Source organism: Bombus pyrosoma, linkage group LG10 (genome assembly GCF_014825855.1).
Source record: "Bombus pyrosoma isolate SC7728 linkage group LG10, ASM1482585v1, whole genome shotgun sequence".
Classification (NCBI taxonomy): Eukaryota; Metazoa; Arthropoda; class Insecta; order Hymenoptera; family Apidae; genus Bombus; species Bombus pyrosoma.
In genome coordinates this window covers 400,058-426,542 of record NC_057779.1, presented here as the reverse complement: position 1 = coordinate 426,542, position 26,485 = coordinate 400,058, and the positions used below count along the sequence as shown (strand labels likewise).

The window sequence follows — 26,485 nt, the reverse complement described above, 5'->3', positions numbered from 1 at the left end:
TCAAGATAGCCAAAATGTATATTTGGTTTCAAAAATAAATCGAAGCACAGTCCCGATATAATTGAAGGTTGGTTGACCTATTGAGTTTTAAAATCGCCCTTGTAAAAGACGAAAAATGTCACTTATCAGATTTGTTTTCTCTAAGCGTGCATTTACATAACTATATCTCTTAATTGGTTTCATCGCAGATTAATATTCCTTTTTGTATTTTCATATATCTCATACCTTTATACCTTTTATTTATCTTCACATTGCATTAGATAATCGATAACAATGTGTCAAACAGATAGCTAAAACCAAGTTTTCCAGAAACAAGGCCTCGTATAAAAAATTCTTACTCCACATGTTCGACTCATATTGTCCCATAGAACCACCCTTTTCCCAGTTGCACCGTTAGTTACCCTCGTGTGTATATTTCCACCATTCCATCTTACAAAATCTCCGACGAACGTCCCACACGAATTGTCCCAATTTTCCCATCGCGATTCCCGATGGAATTCGCGGTCGCGCAAAAAAGCTCAGATCCCTCTATATAGCGTGTCTCTAAAGAACGTACAAAGACACCATTGGGTTTTGTCGAACGAGTGCCAGCTCTAACGCTTCTAAACGCGCGCGGCGTCGCGATATATTTACGCGAACGGGGAGACTTCGGTAAAACGGTGGCATCGGTCCAGCGAGCCAACGTTACGGAAATAGATTTCGGCTGGTGGCGATGCAACAGCTTCTTGTAGACGACGAGCAGTGCCGAACGGTCGGAAGCAGCCAGTACCGTGACGACCAGTTCCCGAGGAAAACCGGAGAAATCGCCTCCGCGAGGTCCCACATGAATGTGAGTGTCGATCTTCCTTTCACGAGTGCCATTATCCGCCGCGTATCGGTGCCCGTGCGTGACGTTCCCTGATCCCGGGCCCATAGTGCGTCCTTTGTTTTCTACGTGCTCGCCGATAACACGGTGCATCAATCTGGAAACGCTCCACCGCGTACAACTTCCACCATCTTACACTCTGCTACTCTTTTCTTCGTCGACGCCTTGAAATTCTTCCAAATTCTCTCTCTCTCTCTCTTTTTCTCTTTCTCTCTCTCTCTTTCTCTCTCTCTCTCTCTCTCGCGGAAGAATGTATTTTTGAGGAAATAAAAACTTTATATAGAGAGCTATAAGCTTTATCTTGTTCAAGCTGTGTGGAAAAGTGTCGATGCGATGAAGCAAAACCCACTGTACCGATGAGGACAATGGAATAAATTCATCGTTACGTTTTTGTAATTATTTCAATGAAACTCCAGGGAGTTTTAGGTCTCCCCCTCGCATAAAATAGCGGCATCCAGGTTGTATAAAGTAGTGACGATGTAAGAATCCGAAAATACGGAAATTCGTTACACCTATGGCAACAATCGAAGAGATTTATGTCATGTTACATTTCTGTGATTATTTTAAAGAAGCTTGAGAAGATAGGAGTTTGTGGAAAGCATTAGGCCTTCCATCGTCGAACTAGCATAGTAACGTGATGTAAGAATGTTAGAACACAAAAATACAGCACAGATAATCGACAAACTTAAATTTTCTCAATTCTCAGTTCCAAAAGGATGTAAACCTAAAGCGATCGAAGGACGAAGCAGCGCGATGAGAGGCAAGCAGAATCGATGAGAATAAACCAGCGAATTTCACCGGTTTTACTTTCGCGAGGTGAAACGGAAGTGCATCGTAAGACGCACAATCGATGCGAATCTTCGTGTGTATGTACAGCGGAAGACACGAGAGGATATACGCTCGTGTCGGATGTTTCCGTGGGTTTCACGTGCAGTTCCACGTTTTTTCTTCCGGTGCAGACCAGAAACCGGGGATTGAAAAGCGGATTGTTTATGAAGACACGCGATGCTAGCTACGCTTTTACAGGCGTGCAGCTCGGTGACACTATCGCGGCGAAAGCATCTGAATATTCCGCTTCGTGTGAAACCACCAAGAGGAATGGATATATATAGCGTTCTAATTTAGTTGGATCGGACTTGGAGACGCAGTTTTATGTACTTATGGCTGGTTTCCGGGGTCTGCGTGATTTGTGACACGTGTCAGTGTGGAATAATCAGTTTCTTTCCGTACGATTCTTCCTATAATTGGTTTTGAGATTTCTCGAAGTGATGGATGACGATCACGATGAATATTTCATTACAAAATCGAAACTGATGCTTGCTCGTTAGATGAAAGATAATAAGGCTCGCGAAGGGATATTATTACGTAGTTAGAAAAATGTTTGGAGAAGAAACTCGAGTGGGTAGGGTGGAGCTAGAAGTTGGAACGTGACCAACTCTTGTAGACTTTTGCAATTTTGTCGGGAAATAGAGTTTCGTGTAGCACGTTCGCTTTTTATCGAGGCAATTCTCACCTTAAAATTAACTAACATGTCGGATGAAATTCGCATGTTTGTCGGAATTTTTATCTCTACTTTTGTCTGAAACAGAATATTCTTATGATGATCGCGGCAGAATCTAAATTTACAATTCTTGGGAATCAGGTGCTTTGTTGCTCTCGTAGTAGAACAAAAGAGTGTGGACAGTCGAGAAGAACAGAAGGGGTAAACGTTCTAAAGATATAGGGCTCTAATTCGAGGGACTAATTCATGCATGTGGAACTCATGTCGCCGCGAAGGCTGAACCCGCGAAATTACTCTTCTTTAGTAAAAAAAATTGTTATTCTTTAAGAATTTTTAATGCAATTCGAAAACAAGAAAGCAATACTTTTCCTTTCATTCACAAACGAATAAAATATATCTCTTGCGTAAAAAGTTTAAAAGAGTGTGAAGCTAAAGGTAAACCTCGATGTTTTTAATACGATTCGAAATTACGAAACCATAAATTGATGAACCATAAAAAACCTCTTTCTTTAATCTATAAATTCATTAACGAACGAAATATATTTGCCGCGTAAATGGTTGTAAAAACGAAAAATGTAAATGCAAATAATTGAAATAAATTCCAAAAGGTCTGGATTAAATATCGAGGAAAGGTTGAATGAATGTGGGAGGATCACGGTGCGATATTTATGTATTTTACGTATACATGTCAACGCGAAGAGATATAGCGTCGCGTGGCTCGATTTTATTTCGAGACGCGGAACACGATTTTTCCTCGTAAAAATAGATTCGATTTTGGCCTCTTCCGGCGAAGAATCAACCGTGTGACGTCACGCTTTCTCGAGGATCCATTCGAAAAATCTCGTCTAGCGAAGTCACTCTACTCAGACACCCAGTCCAAGGTGCGATGACATGAATTCACGTACAGCTTGGCAGCTGAACACGAGTTACTAGATGCTGCCAGCTTGTCATCCCAATTCGAGACTGCAAGAATGCATCGCACCTATACAAACAATTAAAGAGATTCATTGCGCAGGCGACTGCATTTATTTCATTTTTTCTACTCTTAACTACTTCTACGGTGTCCTGGAGCAATCCATATATTATACGAATTTCCACTAATTTTACTTTCAAGTAATATATAACATTAAGTAACTGAATAAATGATAACTGTCAATTAGATTGAGCTTTATACATATATCATTACACGTGTGCCTCAAAACTTCAACAGAAAGTTAATGTACTTTCATCTGACAAGGATAAAAATCATTGGAGAAGCATAACAATAACTGTGATTAGGAAAACTTCATTCATAACCGTTAACGTAAAAATGTATACACTTCCTAAGATATAGATAATGCTAATAAACATTATGTTAGAATTCAAGTGGAAATTCTTCGAGGTTCCTCCAATAATTATTAAATATCTGTTTTACAGAACCCGGGAGCTGAAAAATGGCGCCCGATGGCCATCTCGAACCCATCGACCCGGTTGCGCATGGCAAGGTCCATGCCCCACTGGGTACTGGTGCGTAACTCTCCCGTCAATCTCTCTTCTTTCTCTTTCAATCAATCTTAAATACGCAATTTTTCACCCTTAAAAGGCGCAACAGCAGAAGGATGCGGAGCAGAAGCAGCAACGCCAACCACCGACCCCACCGAAAGTCCCACCGCCATCGCTCTCCGGAGACTGTGGTGACCCAGACTACGAGATCATCGAATTTCCGACCCGACCGCAAGCACAAAAGTCCTCGACACCGGGCACGACGTACAAGTGCGCCCTATGTGGCACCGAGAACGTCTTCGCTCGTTGCGATATTTGCAATGGGAATTATTGCGAAGCCTGCGATGACATGAACCACAAGCACCCAAAAAGAAAAAACCATGTACGAAGAAGAATCTTAACCGATCTAGCGACGAAAACGCGACCACCTTTACCGCCAAAAGGGGAAAATGTATCGTCTCCGCCGCCAATCCCACCACCAAGAAGAAATCGCAAGAGCGCTCAGGTAGGATGCAACCTAGCCTGAAGCTTTCAGCCTTTCCCGCGAATTTTCTTTCAGGCTGACGACGTCTTGTCGATCTTAGGTACCGTTGAGCTTCAGATCCAGAATCTATTCGGACGATCGTTAGTGGATTGTATCGGGATCAACGGAAACCAAGTTGCGAAGATCGCGAGTCTTGTAACACAAAGAGAAATTGCAACTTTGTCTCCTGTGACCTCGAGTCGTTTATCGATCAATGTTGTTTTGTTGAATAGATGTTGCTTCTTACTCGTTGTTAGCTGTACCACGCTTCGAGCGGCGCCAGTTTCGCTGATTTCTGCGAGAGAACACGTCACACCGAGGCACCGTGAAGATTGTTAATCGAACATCGTCAGTCACATCGAGCTTTAAATAGTCGTCTAAGAGTTGTTCCACAGATACATCGACAGATTTTATACAGATCTTTATTATTGTATATCAACGTTGTTTCTTCTTAATACACCACGTTACCGCAAAAATACTACTGCCGTATTCACTGATACCTGTTCACTCTTTCAACTCTGTCGATAATAACGTAACGGCGGGAAAAGATACGTGCTGACACAATTTACGGAAGCACTATGCAAATTTTGTATGCTCGTGCTTTTGTTTTCGAGCGACTGGCACGACGGTGAATATGGCAGAGCACGGTGAACACGGTGATTCGATTTAACCGTCATACACCGTTTCGTATTTCCCGTACCGTTACTAAAACATCGTTTTATTATATGCATATATTTTGTTCGCTAAAAATACACATTGTTACACAGATTAGATAATTATTTTCAGCTTACAGCAATGACACTGATCATCGCCATTTCTTTGTCGCTAACGTAGAATTAAGAATCGATTTATTCGAAGTCTAATTTATTACGTTCACGTTATTTAAGTTGCAAGCATTCTCGATTCGTCGAGGACATCGTTTAATTTATTTTCTTTTCTACTAACGCTTTGTTTATCATCGATTTAGCCTCGCACGTCGCCGCAATTTAATTTTAGCGCTGCTGCCTTCAACCGCGAACACCCGCCATCTTCTTCTTCTTTCGAATACCTTTTTCCATCGTCGTCTATCCACGAAAAAAAGAAACACAGAAAACGTTTTCAACAATCATGATGGAAAAAACGACAACGTTTCCAAACGATGGCCATGTAATAAAGTTCAGGTTTCGCGCTTAGGCTAAATCGACGCAAAACCAGGGATCTACGAATCTCTCCTTGATCGAAAGAGTCGACAGCTTGAAGCGAGCTCTTCCAAACACCACCAGGCCATTGTCAGCCACCCTTGACACGAAAACAGTGTCGAAATCCATGCAGTCTGTAAATACTATCACCAACGATGGAACCGGATCAGGATCAGGGACTGACAAAATGTCTACGCTGCAGGTAAACTATTTTGTCAACTATTCTTGTCGTAACATTAAATTGGTGCGTATAAAATGTTGTTTGTTCAGATAATAGATTTTTATACACATATATATTTAATTGAAGCAATTACAATATGCAATTCGACACAATATACTTTTTCAATGATCAACTAGTTCCATTATTTCAGGTTTACATATAAAAGTTATCGGTTCTAGAATTTAAAAATTCTTAGAATACTGTAGCTGTTACAGCTTCTTTCAAAATTTGTAAACTTTAAAGATTTGTATATTAAAGGATCTTTGATGGAATAGAGAATGTCGTTGATCTTTCCAAGTGAAACAGTCGATGTGATTAATAATTGACGGTAGAACAAAATTTAACGAGTCTCATTTATTCGTCAAATTCGAATTTCATAGGAACGACATTTCATATGCACCAATCTAATAGAAAACTTTAATGTACATTTTACACGTTCCTCTATTATTCAATAGTAGTACTTGACGTTTAATGAATGCAACCTATTATTCATCAAATACCATTTACTATTACGTGCACCGCAACATTATTCGGTAATTCAGTAGGCTTCTACTATTCATCGAGTATTATACAATAACTAATTAATATTTGAAACATTCACGTATTATGCGGTACTTGGTCTATTAAGTGCTGATTGGCAGTGTGCCTCCGTATTAAATAGTAATACGAGATATGTATTTAACAATCGTGTAAAATGGCTGGTAAAGGTAGAAACGTGAATTGTTTAACACACGTACGAATATTCAGGAAAGATACAGGAAATATCAGGAAGCAATGAGAGCGCAGGATGCTAACAGAAGGAGGCATCCTCCCTCTGATATCTCGAGAGATACATTGAATACAAGGCCACTGAGCGTAGGCAGCCCGAAACTTACGCCTCCGGTACCACCGCCGCCGCCGCCTAGATCTATGATGCAATCAGCCAGTGTTTGCGATTTATCGTCGCCACACATGTGGAGTCCAGGAATGCATCAGGTAATTTTATTAAACTAAACATCACAAATGAACGTCGTCCCATTAGCTGACGTGGTCTCTATTTTGGAGCAATACAAAGAAATTTTGGTATGAATTTGTTTCTTTAATTGATCGTATGCAAATGCAGATTTATTTTTAAATAAAAAGATATATATGTCATGTATCGAAATAAATGTATGAAGATATTTGTATTAAATCTATTGAAAACAAATTAAGATCTAATAAAATTATAAAAAAGAATTCCGATATCTTCCAAATTTTTATTTTTATAACACAATAGCTCTAATAAACGATGATCGAACGCGTTATTAGCAACAAACAAGAGCTTTATCGGCCGTAAAAATTATAAATATTTATATTCTGGAGTTAATAATGTAATGGAAATTTATTTTAATCCATAAAATTTATCAGTGATTAAACATTTATCGTTTCATATTAAATTAAAATTACCATCGAATTTTATTGTAGGCTCAATCAATGGCGCATCTAGGTCCTGGAGGTATTCCAATAATGTGGTACCCACCGAATCCATGGGACATGACCATGGGTGGTTCCACGATGAGTCTAAATCACCCAACAATGTGGGGTTATCCCATGGGATTCCCTCCGTCACAAATGCTTCCACCACACTATCCGGGTTCTATATCAAGATCACATAGCCCAGCGAGGAGCGTGAAATCCAGCAGAAGATCGAGAGCAGTCTCGCCATCACCAAGTCTGAAATCTAAGAAATCATTAGCTAGCAGATCACGATCGAGAAGATCGCAGGGATCACCGTCTGACGCTAGTTCTGAAGACTCTGGTGAATCAGATTTCGACGATAGGCTCTCTAAAAGTTCTAGGGGCACCAGACGTGGAAGTGTGTCTAGGAGTACGAGGCAAAGAAGCTACCACGAAGATGATGGGTCTAGAAATTTGTTAAATAGAAATCGTCGCGAGTAAGTTAGAAATGTGATTAATAATTTGAAATTCGTATTAGTAGACTGCGGATGTTTATGGGTTTCTGGAAAATTCAAAGGTAGAAAAATGCACGTAGTATACGTGATATGCAAAAATATATAAAATTATCATTCCAATATATTTAAAGCAAAACTTGTTTTTCATTTAATCGAGTTAATTACAATCACACAAACGAAAGTTTTGTCAATTGTAAAATATAGAGATGGAAACTTATTAAAATTGAAATGTTCATTAAATTATTTTATAAGTTTAATGGCTCGTGTAAAACTGTATCATAGAAAAAGAAATCTAGATTCCATCTCTTTAGATATCTCCACAAAAATATGAAATTGTATAAATATCCACAATCTAAATGTCGCAGATTCTACGAAGATTCTGAAATATTTTAAATATAATAATTCGATATTTTACAGACGGCTAATGTCAGAAGAAAGAATGACCAGTACAGAGGATCAATGGTCCGAGAGTCACTCTATTAAACGATATCCAACATCACCAAAGAACCATGATGAATTTCAAAAGAACACTCTAAATTCACGACGACGATACGACCAAGACGAACGCAGGCTCTCCAGGCTGGATTCGCGATTAGATCGTGTTCAAAACGGCAGCTATTGTCGTAGACGAAGCACCGACGATGACTCTTCAGACAGAAAGTCCACGCTACAAACACGCTCTAGAGTAACCAGTTCCTCTGACGATCACTTCGACAGATCAGAGATGGTTCCTCGACGAAGGGACGACGAGATGATTCCAAGAAGAGCTTCCTCTGTGAGAAGAGAAGTAAGTTTGGACGATCTCGAAAGAGCCTCTCGTAGAGACTCTCGAAGGTCCTCTATAGACAGTGACACACAAATTACCAGAAGAACTCCTTCCAGAGAAGCATCTAGAAGAATCCAAGAAGTAGAAAGAATTGATAATTCACGATCTATTAGGGATGAAGACGATGTACCGCGTGCTACGAAGAATCTACGAAGTCGTGAAGCTTCGCGTGATAGAGAAAGTGTCTCAAGAAGAGAGTCTTCATTGAGAAAAGAAATGGAAGAAGTAGAAAGAATTTCTGCTAGAAGAATGTCGCCTCATGATTCTGATAGTCAGAGCATTAGAAAAACTCCATCTCGTGAATCAGTTTCTAGGAAGATACGTGAAAATGAGGATCGAGACGTGACGCGATCTGTGAATAAGAATCAAGAAGAAGCTCAGCGATATGTCGAGACAGAAAATCGAGAAGTTAGACGATTTATTGAAGAAGAGAAAAAAAGGGAAGAAGCTTTAGTAAAGAAGATGGAAAATGAAAAAAGTAAACATTTAGAAAGATCACCATCGGTAGGCAAAGAAGAGAAGCATAGATCAACGAGTGTGGATCAACGTAACAAGTCGCCGAAAAATGTGAAACTGAGAGAGGAAACGAGTACCACGATGGAAATTCCTAAAGAGGAATGGGCATGCGAGCATTGTACTTTCATAAACGATTTAAAGGATCGTGTCTGCGTAGTTTGTTGCAAAACAAGGAGCAGCGCGTTGCCGCCAAGTAGCGAAGAAAATCAAGATGTTCAAAGTGGCTTGAGTGAAATTCCTAAAAATGAATTAGCGACTACGTCTAGCAACATTAGCAACCCTAGTCCTGATCTGGAAAAGAGGACCAGCCTGTTAAAGATTTCAAACAGCGAAGAGAGCGGGGATAGTGGTTCCACAAAGAACAAAGGTAGAGCAAGGCGTAAAATCAGCTTTTCGTTTGGTACCAAGTCGAATCAGTGATTAGAATTATTGTACCTGTTCTCTTCTTGAGTGTTTCTCCCTTTTTCCCTCGGTCCATGCACTCTGTTTGTCCTACCTCCTCTTTTTTTTACAAAAATTAAAGAAACAGCTGAATAAAAAATACGATTGTCCTCTGTCGATGTATATCCTTGGATGAATAATAAAGAGACATGAAAAGTGTTTCCTACACGATCAGTGGATACCAAATGCATAGTCGTATTTGAAATGAAGCCACTCTCTCGTTCATTTTCATTTCTCTTCTTTTTTTTAAGATCATGTCTGACGCAATTATTATTCATTCAAGAGGAGCTAGTTTCAAGCATGAGCGTGCATTTGGCTGATGTTCTTTCCACCCGGAATTCGTTGTCGAATTATTTCTCGTTGTAAGTCCTGAAGATCTTAACATTCTCTGGTCTTGAAGCTGAATATCATTAACAAAAAGAAAATGTTTAATTTTTTCATATCTGCAAAAAATATTTTTTTTTTAAATATACAAATCCTTAGAGAGTGACAAAAATAATATGTATATCCTGCCTGTTTGTATTTTCGATGATTTTAATGCCCAGTTCCTTGTACTGTGAAGATTTATGCGTAATAATTTCACGAAGGTAACAACCTGCATCAAAATGACGTTTTTCATTAATTCAAGTCTAAGATTCCAAATAATAGTAAAAAAGAGACTACGGATGCTTATGTATTTATATAAAAAATAAAATGCAAGAAAACAAAGAATACACACGATACGGGTATATACAAATATGTAAAATATCCAAAAAAAATATTTGATGAACGAAACAAATATTTGCCTGGTTTCGAATTTTTATCTATGAAAATATGAATTTGCATAAACATCCGCAACGTTACCCACGGTATTGCCAAATTAACATCTAAAACATGACCTGATTACTTAAATTTACAGATTCCGCGACGCACGAAGATTCTTCTGCGATAGTTCCAGAGAAATCAATCGTTGAATCCTCATCAGTGATAAGAAACGAGCCTACATTAATAGCAAACGATATATCAGTGACGACCAAGAGCACTGATGTTCCAAGCAATATCGTTTCTTCGAAAATAAATGAAGAAGAGCCAATGAAACGACCAATGCTCGGGAAAATTCCAAAAAGCCATTCAGTTTCCACCGGAACCTCTCCTCCTCCTCAGAACATTTCCACTCAAGTAAGGGAAAATAGGACATCATTTTTTTATCGCAAAATAGGTCATTGGTAAAAGGTAAAAGAAGCACGAACGGGATATGAAATGTACTTTTCAGACGTACGACTATCCTCCAGCAAGAAGTAGCGCTGGATTCGTAAGAGCTGCATCCACCTCAAAGGGATTATTATATTATGAAGACAGCGACGCGGAGGTAATACGAAAGATTAATATGTAGATATTCAAGTTCTTCTATCGAAACAAAAGTCTCGTAGTTCAAATATTTAAGATTATTTAAAACGAGTTACAATAGTTTCATCTTTGGCTTTTGAAAGTTACCAAGCTCATTGGGAGGGATGTTTGATTGATAATTTTGGAAGATGAGTAACAAATGCGCACTTCGATTTTTGACACTGGAACTACCAATAATATACTCTTAAATGTTAGAAGTAGATTATTAGAATTAACTGAAAAATATCCCCAAAATGCGTTCTTGAATTAATACCAATGAACTTTCGTTTGAAATATTTTTTGTAATCTATCAAAAGTAACTCAAACTTTACAATGATCGATTCCTGTATATATAAATAGCAACTTCAATAAAAGTCAGTCGTAATTTCTTCAAAAACCATTACATATTTTTTAATAATTGCAAAAACAATAGAACTCGAGAAAACCTCGTCATTTTTACAAACATGGTAATTTTAGCGTTAACGCAAAGCATTTAAAGTACATTCATCCAAAGACCTAGCAACCTCATAAACTTACAATTAATAAAAAGGATGCCGAGCGTCTGTTTCAGGAACAAACTAGATTCGCCAATAGTCCAGATCTGTATCCGCGAACGATTCAGGAGCAGTATCTTCAGCAGTTGATCAGCGGTCCCAGCAGAGATCGTACACGAAGAAATTCCGTCGACTCCACCCACCTTTATTACCGTTCCAGGGTAAACTTGACAGCTATCCCTCGAGAGCTATTGGTTTCTAATCCGATCTAATCTCCAATACAATTTAACACACGATTTCGATTGTGCCAGTTTCGTAGCCTCGGTGTGAACGTAGGCAGGAATTACAATTTACAACCTTTTACAGCGCCACTTCTACCTATCATTCCAACCGGAACTTCTAAGAAAATATTCTCTCCATTCAAATTTCTCTACGACTGTGTGACCATTAATCTAATAAACTACAAATTTTTGTTACGTGCTATAGATTGTTCTAGACTAGCCTTAATATAGTCTTAAGCCTGTAAGATTGTTCATTTCTCGTTGTTACTCTGCAGAAAGTGCATCTTACGACGATGAGATCTTCCTACAACTGTTTTTGACGTGTGCACCCTTCGTAAGTCTATTTTAATTATCGTCAATCGAATTATTCTTCGTGTTTCAGGAATCGAGCCAACCAAGATTCTTCGAAGCTGGCCCAAGTTCACAGGGAATTTCAACGTTGACACGACAAGGTTTGGAGATCGTGGAGCTTTTAAGGGAAGCCGAGAAACACGGCTATTCCACGGATGATGTTCAGGTGGCCTTGTCACAGGGTGCAAGTAACCCGATCGACTGGCTGAAGACGCAGTGGCCCCATTTGGTGGAAACAGTACAAGTTTTAGTTACTACTCAGGGAAAAGAACTGAAGGAGAACAATATCGGGGTGCTTTCCGCCATCGAGGCGAAAGAGGCCTTGAGAGCTACAAAGGGAGACGTTTGGAACGCTGTCGCCATGGCTGTTCAACGTAGACAGCTAAAAGTAAGAATTTTAGACGTATTTTTCATTAGAATCTTTCGAATTGAAAGACTGCAACAAAGAGACAGCTCCAATATTTAAATTGTTTCTGTAATTATCAGAAGCGAAAGAAAGCTCGTATTAATATGAATATTAGTTGACTATGAACTTGTAGCACGTCAGTTGAGTTTTGTTGATTTAATGAAATTAAGGAAAGTGGTGCCGTCTTTTTGGAACAGTTCCTTTAATTTTCGAATGCTATGTTGAACTTTATTATGAGAAAAATGAAACGGAAATTTGACAGTGCGAGGAAATTATGAAGAAAGGCAACTTCGCAATGGCGGAAGTGGTGAAATCATTGGAAAATAATTGTGGTGCCGAGGACACGGCTTTGTTCGAGCTGCAAAAGAATCAGCTCAAGCCGTTCTTGATGAGAATCTGGGGTCCTCCGGTTGGGGTGGAAAACGATGAGGCTGCACCGCGGGAAGGTCAGTAATTATTACGTATTAATTACCTGATCATATCAAATAAGAAACAGATTGAATAATTTTTAAGTATAGTCTGTATAATAAAATCGCAGCTGTATTGTATTATTTCATAATTAAAAAGTAATTTTGAATTTCTTAAATAATCCTCTTAAAATTAATTCTTATAATGAAATCGTGCATAATAGGAATCCTTTGATTATTTTGCCTAGTTGCTCATGGAAATATATGCTCGAGCTTTTCATTGTACAAATCTTTATATTTGATAAATATTCGTTTTACCAAAGCGATAGTTTCGTTCGTAACTTTTCATTCACGATGATCGAGTTGAAATAATTTCAGATACAGCAGGTGCGGTCGGTGGTGGAACGGGTGGTTCTGAACAGGTTACCAACGTGTCGGACGCTGAAGCCAGGAAGCAGGTAATGTCACCAATCGTAGAAAATTTCGTCGCATTGCAGGCCGACTTTCAAAAGCAACTGGCAGCCCTCAGACAACTGACCGATAACTGGCAACATGACAAAGACCCCCTGAATACGTTCGGTAATAAGCCTGATAATCTGTATCAAGTTAACACTGACGATCGAATCGTTCTAATCGATAAAAATCTGGTCCCAAGGGCCGTACAAGACCTCGATGTAGCCAGCACTCTTAAAACACTGGAGAACGAGGAACCAAAACAAACCAATCAAGACGATACTAAATTAATAAGAATTAATAAGACTGATACGTCCATTATAACTGAAAAACAAGACCAAAATAACAATTCCACTATAAAAGTGATTAAAGAACAAGTTCAGAATCTATCAGAAAATTTATTAAATCAGAATCAGATCAACGTTGAAAAAAAATTAACGATAGAAAAAATTTCACATACGAAAGAAAATGAAAAAATTCGATCGGACGAGTTGCAAAAAGAAAATATCGATGTAACGAAACCCACATTACCTGAGGATATTGATCCAGCTGCTGTACCTAAGAACAACGACCCCAACATCAGTATTTCGATAAATTTAATTGAGAAAGACATCCCTAATCAATCAGAAAATTTGTTAAAGGAGAGTCCAAGCGAACAAAAGATAAAAGAGATCTCAGTTCCTGATACAAAAGAAGGTAGAAGTGTAGATGAAGAAGTTAGTGTCTCGTCTTCCAGTGCAGTAGAAGAATCATTGTATAAAGCAGAAGCCAAAACGAGCGATGTAACCAGGTCGAAAAAGAATGTAAAGCAAACGATGGGGATGAGTTTGAAAGTAGCTGAGGTAAAGGGCGAAGAAGGTGGTTCACGCGTAAAAGAAAGCGAAACGACGTCTCAAAAGATTTCAGACGCCGGTCAAAGCAGCCAAGGAATAGATAAAGCTTCTTCGTCGCGTTCGGAGAAAAACGAATCGCCATCCCAAAAGCCTTCTGATCCTCATCAAAGAGCTGTGCAAGTAGATAAAGGCTCTCCTTCAGTGGAGAATGTCCCTTTGCGATCTAACGTATCGAATCACGGTTTACCCGAAAGTATATCGAAGACGTCCGAATCGGCTCGAGGTTCTTCGCAAACTGGAATCGAACGAGCCGACTTAATAAACCAAATGTTGGAACAAGGCGAAGAGTCCCTTCAAAAGGCAACAACTTCTACAGAATTAATTAAGAGTCTTAAAAATTCCGGCGAAAACGGAGACGCGGGGATTTCAGGGAATATCGACGTAACGAGTAAAGAAACGACGGGATCATTGGATAAATTAAGGCCTATAAAGGAAGATACGAAAGTAGAATCGGGCAACGTTATCGAACAAGCGCAATCACCGATAATTACGGCTGAGAATGGCTCGACAGATCAAAGTTCTGAAAACGTCTCGCCGGAAGCTCGTCCAGAAGGCAACGAGACGCAAGTAGCCACCGTGGAGGCACTGTTATCTGCCGTGAAATCGCTGCCAGAGCAATTACTGGGCCCTTTCATATCGGCAATGCAAATTCTGTCGTTGAAGAAATCGAGCAACGAGACCGATCGAGCGAACGTTCTCGAAGTTGTAGCAGAAGATCAGAATTCCACGTCTTTTCAAGCTTCCAGCGAAACTGGGTTTGGCAAGAATGAAAATGTACCTCTGGGAAGCGTCGAAAATGCAGAGGAGCTTGTATCGGATGTAGCCGAAACTGTAACAACCGAAACGACCGCGACTGACATCGAAAAGCTACATGATCTCGAAACGGTACGTAAAAACGAAAAAAGCGATAATATTTCGCATACTAGCGCAGGAGGAGCGACAATGGAGGTGAAATTTAACGGGAATCGGGTCCCAGGAGACACGATAACACTGTTGCAGAATGGAGAGAAACCTGAAGCAACGATAACTAAAGTAAGTTCGCCAGAAGCTGCGAATAATATTAACAGCGATGAAAAGCTAGACAAGGTAACTAATTCTGAGCAGTTATCACGTCCAGTACACGAAATCACCAGTAATAGTTCAAAGGTATCTTCGGTAGAAGTCGATTCATCTCATCGTTATCATCTCGACGCGAATCCGGAAATTCATACGAGGAACGATCCACCTATTCATGAACGATCATCGTCAAAGGAAACTGGCAACTCTTCCGCGACCGGCATCAAAGATCCTCGACCTAACAATGCATCTTTGAACAGTGAATCACTCACAAGCGATAGCTCGATGAGACACAACGGGACCATTGGCGCACAATCATTATCGGACAAGATATCATCCTCGGTCATATGTGACTCGGGAACGTGTGAATCATCCGACATGCAAACGTCTATCATCGAGACTCGACCTAGCGATGATAACCGTGTGAAATTAATTGATGGCAGTTTGATGACTGACAATAGAAGATCTGAGGATGTTATGTCTGATCGTATATCGCATGATAATAATCATACTAATTCGGTCGTGACCCAGGTAGCAGCATCTTCTCAGTTACTTAACTTTGAAAATAATTCTGTAGATTACAAAGTTTCCGAAAATTCTAAAATTGAATCGCAGAAAATTTCTGAGGATAATCTTGTTAGAAGTTCTGAGTGTAAAATTTTGGAAGATTCGAAAATTGTTCGAGATGAATTTTCTAAGGAAAGTGGAGTTGCTATTCGAGATTCTTCAAAAGATTCTGAAATAGCTCAGGAAATTTCTGCAGATCCTAAGAGTGTTGTAACATCCAAAGATTCCAAGATCGATGAAATTCCTAGTGATCCCAAATCCTCTGAAATTTCGATAGATTCTGGTATCGTTACGCATGATGTATCGGAAAATAGAACCTTTACTCAAGAAATTTCTGAAAATTCTAAAAACATTATACCTAATACTCCGAAAAATCCTGCATCTATAATCTTTGAAGTTTTAAAGGGTTTTATATCTACTTCAAATGAAGTATCTAATGATCCCAAAATTCTTATTCAAGAAGATTCTTCCGATTCGAAAACTGGCTTTCACGTAGCTTCTTCAGACTCCAAACTTATTATCCATGAAGCTTCAGAAGATCCTAAATCTAGTTCGAAAAAAGTACCTAATGATTCCAAAATTACCATTCACGAAGTTCCAAAAAATCCTAAATCTAGTTCAGATGAAACATCTATTGAATCCAAAATTCTTATTCAAGAATCTTCGAAAGACCTGAAAATTGTTGACGATACTTCTTCAAGTTCTAATATTATTGTCCATGAAGTTTTAGAAGATTCTAAACTTAATTCACATGAAATGTCTACTGATTCCAAGATACTTACCCAAAAAGCTTCGAAAGATACGGAAGCTGTTATTGAAGAAGGACCTTCAGATCCTAAAATTGCTAACCATGAAATTTCAGAAGATTCCAAATCTGGTTCAAAGGAAATATCAAATAATTCCAAAATACTTAGCCAAAAAGCTTCGAAAGATTTGAAAACAGTTGTTGAGAAAGCATCCTCAGATCCCAACATTGCTAACCATGAAGTTTCAGAAGATTCTAAATCTAATTCAAAGGAAATATCCAATAACTCCAAAATATTTAGCCAAAAAGCTTCGAAAGATACGAAAGCTGTTATCGAAGAAGCATCTTCAAATCCCAAAATCGCTAACCATGAATTTTCGGAAGATTCTAAATCTACTTCAAAGGAAATTTCTAATGATTCCAACATTTCTATTCAGGAAACGTCGAAAGATTTAAAAACTGTTGACGAGATTTCTCAAAATTTTAATATTGGTATCCACGAAATTTTGGAGGATTTCGAAGCTATTCCATGTGATGTTCCCAAACGGCCATACACTAATACTCCCAAATCAACCCAAGAATCCAAGGTTCAAGAAATTCCTAACAAACCAACAACAATCGTACACGAAACTTCGAAAGCAGTTTTGCATGTGTCTGAAAAAGTAGAGCAGTCTATCTCTGTCGCATGTCACATTCCCCAGAGCAACGACAAAATCGATACTTCGCCAATAACTTCAGCAAGTAAGTCTGTCGAGTCTAAAGAAACTCGCGAGCAAATTAATATTTATTTAAAACCTGTCAAAGACGATCACCCCCTATCGGTATCTCCTACAAAAAATAACGATGTAACAAAAGACTCTTTGATAGAGATAAAAAAAGATTCTTCAACGATCGTGGAACGAAATAATTCAAACAAATCGATGGAAACAATCAATGCAGACAACGAGTCAGAAATAGAAAAGAACGACCAAGAGATATTTTCTGACTCTATTTCGAACAAGGTCGAGGCAAATACAGCTTGCGAAGCAATAGCAAATATCGAACCGGCAATAGTAACTATCTCGAGTGACCCTCGTATTTCCGGTTCCTCGTTGACCTCGCATTCTTTGGACACCGAATCTGCCGTTAACAAGCTAAATTCTACGGATACTAACAACATTCCTAAGAACCTCGTTGTTGCTAATAACGATATGTCGTATAATGCATCGAACTCGAACGAAGAAAGTCAAGTTGTCGAGCTAAATCTGACCGATACGAATCTCGAAACTTACGTCGTTCCTAACGTGCTTGGAAACGTTAACGAATTTTCCAGTTCAATTCCCTGCAACGATGAAAGTATCACGAAGGATTCGAACAATAACGCGTCCCATTTATATCCTCCAAGCTCGAGTGAAATCGAAGGGAATGAAAGGGAAGAAGATAAGAAAGAAGATGCTGCATTATTTATTAAAGATTCTGCAAATATATTAAAATTCGAATTAAGCGTTAATTCCAATAATAAAAATCCAGAGACCGAGTGTTCGATCGTCGATAATATTAACGATGTTCCTCCAGGAGTACCTGAAACTATAGAGATTAAAATCATGGAATCTCCCATGTTAGCGGTAAACGATTGTGCGCCAATAAAGGTTCTAGAAAGTCCATCAGAGAACGAAGTAAAACCGATTGAGACGGCGAAATTGCAAACAGAAAGCGCGACCGAAGCACGCAAGATCGTGACGATTTCGGGAGAAAGCGCGGTAGACGTTGAAAATAATGAAGTAGATGCAAATGAAGTTGATAAGATGGTTACCTCGAGAGTTGCAGTCAAGGAGAGATCCAAATCTCCTGCCAAAAAGGTCGGCAGAAGGAGGTCTCCCGTGAAAGTCGTTAAAAAATCTACCGGCATACCGAGAAGGAATTTTGGAAAAGTTAGTCCGAGAGGCGCAGCGATTGCAAAGGCGAAAGATGCCGCGGCGGAAATAACTCGAAGATCGACTTCGTCGAACCAAAGAAGAAGTCCAGGAAAAACAACCGCGAAAGTCGTAAAGATCGTTCCATCGAACAGTTCTATAAATAAAACGAAATCAGCAACTAATACTAGACAGAAGCAAGTTTCAAAAGGTTCCAGATCGACGGAGAAAAAAGTGATTTCGGAAAGGAAGTCGACAATCTTGAGTACGTTGTCCAAAGGTTGTGAACAAATTAAAAAATCAATCATAAATGCACAGACTAACGATAAAAATAGTGGAATGATGGCTAAAAAATCTTCGAAAGGGAACGGCGCGTTAAAACATTCTTTCCTTTCGAGGATTCCCGTATTCACAGCGAGACGTCGACTTCCACAAGTGCAAGAGACTCCAAAAAGTTCTCAGCAATCTTTGAAAGCGACATCCGGTGACGAGTTAACTAGCACCTCGGCGAAACCATCGATTACCCAACAAACTGCAAAGAAAAGTAGTTCGTCCGGAAATGCTTCGAAGATCAGAGCAGAGCGAAAAATTGAGCCGGATAAAGTCGAAAATTTAAATGACACAAAGACGGTAATCATAAAAACTGCAATCACTCGGACGAAAACTTGCGAAAGGAGCGAAAAAACGAAGTCAGCGATGGCATCGGAGAAAAATGACGAAGAAATAGACGTGACTGAATCCAACGAAGATCAAACGATATCTAAGAAATTGGATTTAAATGATACCACTTCCAGCGAGGAATACGAGCTGGAGGAAATTTCTGATAATGACTCTTCCACTTCCGACTTCGAGAGCGCAACGGAATCTGAAATATCAGAAACGGGGAAGCAGCTTTCCGATCGCACGTCGGACAGCATCGAAGAGCTAACCGATGCTGAAATCATGCTACAGGAAACAATCAACGCGATAAAAGCAAAAATATCCGACTCTGAATTCGAAGATTCTGAAAATGAATACGTAACTGATAATGACAGTCAAGAAGATTCTAATTCCAGTGAAACTCACGTGAACGTGAAAGACTCTTCTTTTGAAGAAGAAGAAGAAGAAGAAGAAGAAGAAGAAGAAGAAATAGAAGAAGTGGAACAAATAGATAATAAAGAACTAAACTATATTTCGTCTGAGGAGGACGAAACTTTGAGAGCTGATAACATTGACGTAAAGGACCAACGAAAGCAAATGACAAATTCAGACAACAATACCAAAGAGACATTAAAAAATACCACTTCTAAAACTCATTCCATTAAAAAACCAAAAGAACAGTTAATACCACTAAAGAACAGCACAGACGCAATTAAAGATAAGCCTGGTAAACTAAAGGGGAAACTTGAGATGAACGATAACTCTGGTAAAAATGGGCAAAATAAGACAGATCCTAAGACTGAGGTAGCGAAAGCGAGACGTACGAGCGACAAGCGAGTGAAAGCGAATCGTAGAGCGAGCACAGGCTGTGATAGAGGGGTAGATCAGGGAGGAACATCGAAAAAACGATTCTCCTTGGTGGCCAGTTGTATCCGTCGGTTCGAGGGCGAAGAAAATACGGAACGGGAATACGTGGAAAGTAGAAGCGGCAACTTGAAGACAGGGGGATCTCCCAAAACGGAGAGGGAGGTCAGTAGACGTCAGTTGTCAGAATCAATTGTCGACTTTGTCAGTACTTGCCGCTGACAGACCAATGTCTACAAACAGCTCGATCAAAAGTGTTGAAACAGCGGATGAGACTTAAAAAAAATCGCACGAAAAAAAGAGAAAAAAATACCCGACAGAGTCCCGTTAAAATTTTAACCCTGTTTTGACTGTAGTTTTTAAGCACACTCTTTTTTTCCACCCAACTAGCGTACAGTTGGCTCTTTCTCTGTTTGCGCGAGGTAAGTACTCCTCTTGTTTCTTCCCGTGACTAATATTGCTGTTGTATAGCATGTCGCTTTGTTTCGCGTTGCTCCGCTGTGTGTTTAAATTAAAAAGTAACAGAACTGTGGTGTACACGCGAAAACGTACTCGAGGTTTGTATGCGCTCCGTGAAGAAAGCACACCGAGAGTTTAATTTAATATCGTAGAACACGACTTTTCCATCATCCAATTTGTCGGATGCTTTCGGGGATTTTATAGTAATTTAAACGCACGCGAATAACACGCTCTCCTCCGGCACGATCGTTTCGTTCCAGGGAATAAAGCAACATCTCTTGACGTGCTTCAAAGAACACAAGCATTGAGCAATTTTTTAATTGTTTACGATCATTTTGAATTCCGTGTTCGTCATTCTGTATTCTTTACGATCGTTCATTTACGTATTAATGTTCCATAATGTCACTTTCAGTAGTTTGTCCGTGACAAATAAACACGATATTAATATTTTATTCACGGACTGGACGACGTTACCTTAAAAATATGCAGAGCTCGTTTCTAGACGTTGGTGTAGTATCTTTTTATCGTATTTTTGCATGTCCATTGTCCTTGTGTACTATTCTGTGCGTCAATCTTTATTCTAAGTCTCAAAAATTCCATAATTTATCTCATAATTTCGGTATTATTTTTAATCGTATTTTCATATTAAATGAATGTGATATACGTGTAATTATCATATCAGGTCCGTATTGTTTGATCGACACAAAATTGACCGACATTGTTTTCGCCGACACCAAACTTGGTCAACACTAGACTTTATCAGGAACAACTTTGACCGATAACATCGATAATCGACACAAAATTCGACAAACTGTTCACAGTGAACTCAGGCAAAGTACGAACTTGTTTCCTGGTATTGTACCCCGCTTGAAGAAATCTAGTTCAGAGCACATTGGAGCAGATTTAAAAAAATATGTTTTGACCAAAAATCGGATACCCCCCGCCCCTCCCACGAATTGGTATTGGTTTGGTTTAGACTTGTTCGTGCGAGCGAGTAACATGACCAATTCTACCACTCGCTCCTATCCAACACAACATAAAACACTTGTCAATCAACGATTCACAGATTGATAGTTGTCGACTAATTCTTGTACGCGTTAGAAATCGACGATACAAATGTAAATATCATCGACGAAACTCGGTGACGATGAAAACATTGTCGGTGAAATGGTCGCCGGTAATCTAAACATGTCGATGATTAAATATCGTGATCGTGATTCGGTGTCACTGAAATCGTGTCGATGACATGATTATCTATGAAATGATTCTCTGTAAGGTAAATGTTGTGAGAATTTCCTCTGCGCTTACAGAGAATTGCTCGACGCCTCTTAGCGGAAGGAAAAGCGTCGAATTACGACGAGGCGGAAGTGGCCGCCAGTTTGCTGGCCTTGAAGTTTGGAGACGTCGAGGCTCTTCATGCGGCTAAAGAGTGTTCCAGCGTAGAATCGGCATTGGCTTTCTTGCAACAAGAATGCGAACTTTGTACAGGTCGCTTTGCGATGAGTCAGGTACTCGAAGCAATACAATACCCATTATTTCATCTGAGAATACAAAACTTGTCATTTATTTGAACTGATCATGAGTAGATTGCGAATGTTCATGCATGTATAAAAGATTGAAGCCTACAAAGATATATGGAATACCGACAGACTGTAACACGTAAGAGTATACAAAATATGCTAAGTAAAGTATTATTTATAACATTGAAAAGATTAGAATATTCAAATGAAACCCCTGTTTGAGTTCTAGTTCTTTGATAATGTACAGAGAAATTGAAATATCCATGAATATTCGCAGTATAATTGAATTTTAATTGAATTGAAACACATTTTTAATCCCAGATAGTGTCCATGCTGAAATGCGTGCACCGTTGCTGCAACGAGTGCGCGAAGAACTACTTCACCATCCAAATCAGCGACAGAAATATCACGGACGCAGTTTGTCCATTTTGTAAGGAGCCAAACCTAAAAGACGCCAACGAAGACGAGGTGTTAGAATATTTCAGTAACCTGGACATACAATTGAAAACACTTCTAGATCCTCCGATTCATGAACTCTTCCAAAGAAAGCTGAGAGACAGAACATTAATGCAAGATCCGAACTTTAAGTGGTGCATTCAGGTGTTTCTTCTATATAAACAGTACAATCCTCTTTAGTCGACGATTGGAGAAACGTCATGTGTGTTGTTTTCAGTGTTCAAGCGGATTTTACGCGGATCCGGATCAGAAGAGATTAATATGTCCCGATTGTCGATCAGTCACGTGTGCACTGTGTCGAAGACCGGTACGTGCTGACGTTGATAATTACGCGAAAATTAAATGGAAGTTACGTAAGCGCGGACAAACATCCTCTCTGACGGTGGTTTCACTTTCAGTGGGAGAAACAGCACGAAGGAATTACGTGCGAGCAATTTGCTGCTTGGAAAGACGAGAATGACCCGGATAATCAAGCCGCTGGCTTAGCCAAGCACCTCGCGGATAATGGGATAGATTGTCCTAAATGCAAATTTCGCTACTCCTTGTCTAGGGGAGGTAAAGTATTTCAACTGGCTCTCAAGCTTTAATTACTTGGATTGCAATGAATTTTTCTTAAAATGCTGCTAACTTTAAACAAAGAATAGAGCTTTTATAGGCGACGCATTCAATTAAATATAAAGTATTCAAACAATTGCTAAATGAATTTTCCCTGAAATATTGAAATACATTGCTATCATTAGACTGCGAACATTTTTAGAGGAATAAAAAGAAATAGAAGCTAAATATAGATTTAATTCACCTACTGAAAATTGTAACGAATACTCTACATACTTTGGATATTTTATATATTCGCAGTCTATTATAATTTATAAATAAATTTAAATAACTCTTATCTAAATTAACCGATGCAGGATTTCATGTTCGTGTAACTTCTCTATGTATTTCAAATATCTTTATCATTCGAGTAGCCAATTAATTCTGGATAAAAGATATTTCTTAATTTAAATACTAATTCCTGATTAATGTTAACGATAAATACCGAAAATGATACTTTTTCGTAGGTTGTATGCATTTCACATGTAGCCAGTGCAAGTACGAATTCTGCTGCGGTTGCGGAAAGGCATTCATGATGGGAGCAAAATGCTCGGTCAGTCAGTATTGCGCGAAACTGGGCCTTCACGCGCACCATCCACGAAACTGTCTGTTCTATCTTCGAGATAAGGAGCCCATGCAGTTGCAACAGCTGTTAAGAGATAATGGAATCGAGTACGACACAGAGGGTCCGGCTGGCGAGCGCAAGTGCAAAGTGCAATTGCAGAAAGAAACTCCCACCGGTGTTGTAGATGCGGTATGCAATTCAGATGTCGTTGTGGGACACGCTGGCTTGTGCAGGTAATTTGTTTGTTCCCCCGTAACTCTGCATGCGTTCGCCGTTATTACGACCACCACTTTTATAATTGAATACCTTTCTCGATGAAACCAAGGTACCGTTGCAATTATACGAAAAAAAGCTCGTACAAATTATCATATTAGAGGGCTAAAAAGAATAAAAATGACTAAGAATAAAATAAATTAAAAAAGGAAAAAAGAACGATATAACTTGCGAGTAAAATAGAAAATAATGCTTTTGAGGTCTTCGTGATTATCGATCTCCTTTCTAATACTTACTAGTTACTATATTAAACAAAAAGAAAACAAATCTATTTTAAAAAGTAGGAAGATATAATAAAAATGTTTACTTATTTAAGCTTTGAGCCAACACTGGTCCATAAAAAATAATGCAAATGTTAAAAAAATAGTGTCCTTTTATCATAACGAAATACTCAAATATTTAGGATCCACTATATCGAATACCTAGTTCGAAAGATCCGGGAGACCCAACTGGAACCGCTTCCCTTGTTAAACGTAGACGATCTCGAGACTTGCGTGAAACGTGCGGGGATCAAATTGCCCCCGAATTGGTACGGTCGTGATCCGGAACATTACAAGAGGGACTTGATCGAGGTAAATGAAAAGGCATCGTGCATTGCACGACTAAATTCTGGGTACTTTTCCCCGCAGGCAGCACTACATTGAGTACTTGGCGGGCCTGGTACTGAAGGGCAAGCTGGATCCCGTGGCGATCTTTGACTTGAACGATGCCAAGCAAGAGCTGCGCCGTCGGGGAAAAGTTCCCCCTGCGAAGGACCAGGAAATGTCCGAGCGGGATTATCTCGAGGCGTGCATTCAGGTGACTAACAACTCCTCTCCTGTACTCCTGCCCCGACACACTGACCGAATTAACAAGAAATGCACGAAAGTAGACCTTCACGCATGACTTTCGCAACCGAAAAGTGCGACGTGGTGACGCGCACGCGTCTGCACGTTGACAAAAAATAGAGATCTGCAATTGTGGATTAGAATTTGGTTTTATCCTCGTACATTCTGTTTATTTTTATTTTGAAGTGAATAATAATTTTTCGTACCATTAGGAGGATTTTATTCGTGACATCTAATGTATGGACGTTTTATAGGTTGTACGGAAGGAGATTCCGCTGGAGTGATAAATGGGTAATAATTAATGAACGACATTATGTGACGTCCGCTCCTGATACATCATGTATAGTGTATTTATTTTATCATATGGACAGTGATGTAGAGAACAATTATTGACGATTAAAGTAAACAAAGATTGAAAATTGTTTAGTATTTAATGTACAAAAGTAATCAGTTTTTTAGTATAGAACTTGAAAACTAAAATATCAATTTTTTTTATTCTTCTCGCTATCTTCTTTTTTTGGTTTATGTATAAAAGGGTGATAGATGTTTTTTATGTAATAAACGTGAATTTGTGTTTATAAAAAATTTTATAAAACACTTTAACAATAAACTAATTTTCAACAAAGTTCTGTTAAGAAACTATGTAAACTCTTCCTTTTTGGAGGTGTTGCACCTTGATTTATTATGTTTTTTAATCGATTTATATTAATCGTTTTTATTTTCTGAGTTGGTGTAATAAAATTTGCAGTGCTTCCAACTTTTTTTATGTTGGTTTCTTTCAATTCCTCGGTTTGAACATTTTTCTCATTCAAATTTAAAATTCCAGAAACATTTAAGCCAGCTGTTCTATCCTTGGTCCTCTTCTTCTTCCGTTTTTTTGATCTTTCAATACTTTCTGTCCTAATCTTTTGTACTTTTTCCCTTTGTGGTTTATTAAAAGATATTCTTGTACTTTTTGAACAAACTGAGCATTTAAGTACTAACTTGTTCATTTTATTTTTTAAACATTTTTCTGCTAAACTTCTTTGAACTTCAGGTATTCTTTTCTCACCATTATTCATAGAGTGTACAATTTTTTTTATGGATTTAGAAAGTGGTTTACCTGGTGATAATCTAATGCTATGATCTATAGTATTCCAAAGTGATCCACAATATGGGCACATCACAGAAGGACCAAAATTTTGAGACGATAGTTGTATTCCATGACTGAACTGCCTACATCTTCCTCTAAGACACAATAATATTAAATATTTAGTATGTAATCAATTTTTTATTTACTCAAAAATATATATAAATATTCAAATAAATAAAATACAACTTACATGTAAAACGTTTGCAGATTTCTACTTTGTGAACAATTTAATTTTGTAATAAATTGATTCACGTTCCATAAATGTGTTAATTTTTCCATATCTGTTTGTTTACACACACGCCCGCACCAAAAAGAAATGATTCATAAATAGAGTATTATTATGGAGTGTTAGGTTAGAGCTGTTTACACTACATACAGATAATATATATATATCTTCAATGATAAAATACAAACTTCCGCTTAAACAGTACGTGATACCATTTAACTTTTAAAAAGTTATTAAATGCGAAAAGTATACTGACAAGTGGAACTGATCGAACTGTGTTAAAGTGTGCTACTATACGAACGATAGAAGTGGTAGTATGACTCCTAAACAGATTACGCTAATGCTTCAAAAAATTCTGGACTTTTATAATATCATTACTAATTAATAGTGCTCTTTGTTTTCGTTAGAAAAGTAGATAAAAAAGGAAAAAATAACCTCCAAATACGATTACATTGGAGACGTCACAATTATTGAGTAACAGGATAGCCAACCTGTGAAAATGTTACAATGCCTGTAGGATTCCTAAACCAATCCATT

The 26,485-nt window shown here is 38.6% G+C and overlaps 2 protein-coding genes across 3 annotated transcripts; one reads left to right on the top strand and one right to left on the bottom strand.

Annotated features, from left to right (window-relative positions):
- Positions 1 to 688: 688 nt before the first annotated feature.
- Positions 689 to 25,009, top strand: LOC122571787 (E3 ubiquitin-protein ligase lubel). Its single transcript, XM_043735935.1, has 21 exons — positions 689 to 829; positions 3,783 to 3,872; positions 3,949 to 4,353; positions 5,545 to 5,751; positions 6,517 to 6,744; positions 7,213 to 7,682; positions 8,118 to 9,409; positions 10,382 to 10,641; positions 10,736 to 10,831; positions 11,399 to 11,563; positions 12,006 to 12,362; positions 12,643 to 12,826; positions 13,166 to 20,061; positions 21,666 to 21,863; positions 22,197 to 22,475; positions 22,549 to 22,638; positions 22,730 to 22,886; positions 23,393 to 23,723; positions 24,167 to 24,292; positions 24,393 to 24,561; positions 24,845 to 25,009. Exons 1-21 carry the CDS (start codon positions 713 to 715, stop codon positions 24,872 to 24,874), a joined length of 12,147 nt encoding a protein of 4,048 aa, XP_043591870.1. The 5' UTR covers positions 689 to 712; the 3' UTR covers positions 24,875 to 25,009.
- Positions 24,907 to 26,428, bottom strand: LOC122571789. Of its 2 annotated transcripts, none has more exons than XM_043735939.1 (3): positions 26,384 to 26,428; positions 25,913 to 26,003; positions 24,907 to 25,817 (listed from the first exon to the last, which is right to left on the bottom strand). In XM_043735939.1, exons 2-3 carry the CDS (start codon positions 25,999 to 26,001, stop codon positions 25,208 to 25,210), a joined length of 699 nt encoding a protein of 232 aa, XP_043591874.1. In that variant the 5' UTR covers positions 26,002 to 26,003; positions 26,384 to 26,428; the 3' UTR covers positions 24,907 to 25,207. The 2 variants fall into 2 exon arrangements, with proteins under 2 accessions (XP_043591874.1, XP_043591873.1); XM_043735938.1 differs by lacking the exon at positions 26,384 to 26,428 and adding an exon at positions 26,099 to 26,232.
- Between the last annotated feature and the right edge of the window lie 57 nt (positions 26,429 to 26,485).

Excerpts from the sequence above, each read along its gene's own strand:
- LOC122571787 (XM_043735935.1), top strand. The coding sequence starts at position 713 with ATGCAACAGCTTCTTGTAGACGACGAGCAGTGCCGAACGGTCGGAAGC. Across the intron at positions 11,564-12,005 it reads ACCTTTATTACCGTTCCAGG|GAATCGAGCCAACCAAGATT; the intron begins GTAAACTTGACA and ends TTCGTGTTTCAG. Across the intron at positions 12,363-12,642 it reads TTCAACGTAGACAGCTAAAA|TGCGAGGAAATTATGAAGAA; the intron begins GTAAGAATTTTA and ends GAAATTTGACAG.
- LOC122571789 (XM_043735939.1), bottom strand. The coding sequence starts at position 26,001 with ATGGAAAAATTAACACATTTATGGAACGTGAATCAATTTATTACAAAA. Across the intron at positions 25,818-25,912 it reads AATCTGCAAACGTTTTACAT|AGGAAGATGTAGGCAGTTCA; the intron begins GTAAGTTGTATT and ends ATTGTGTCTTAG.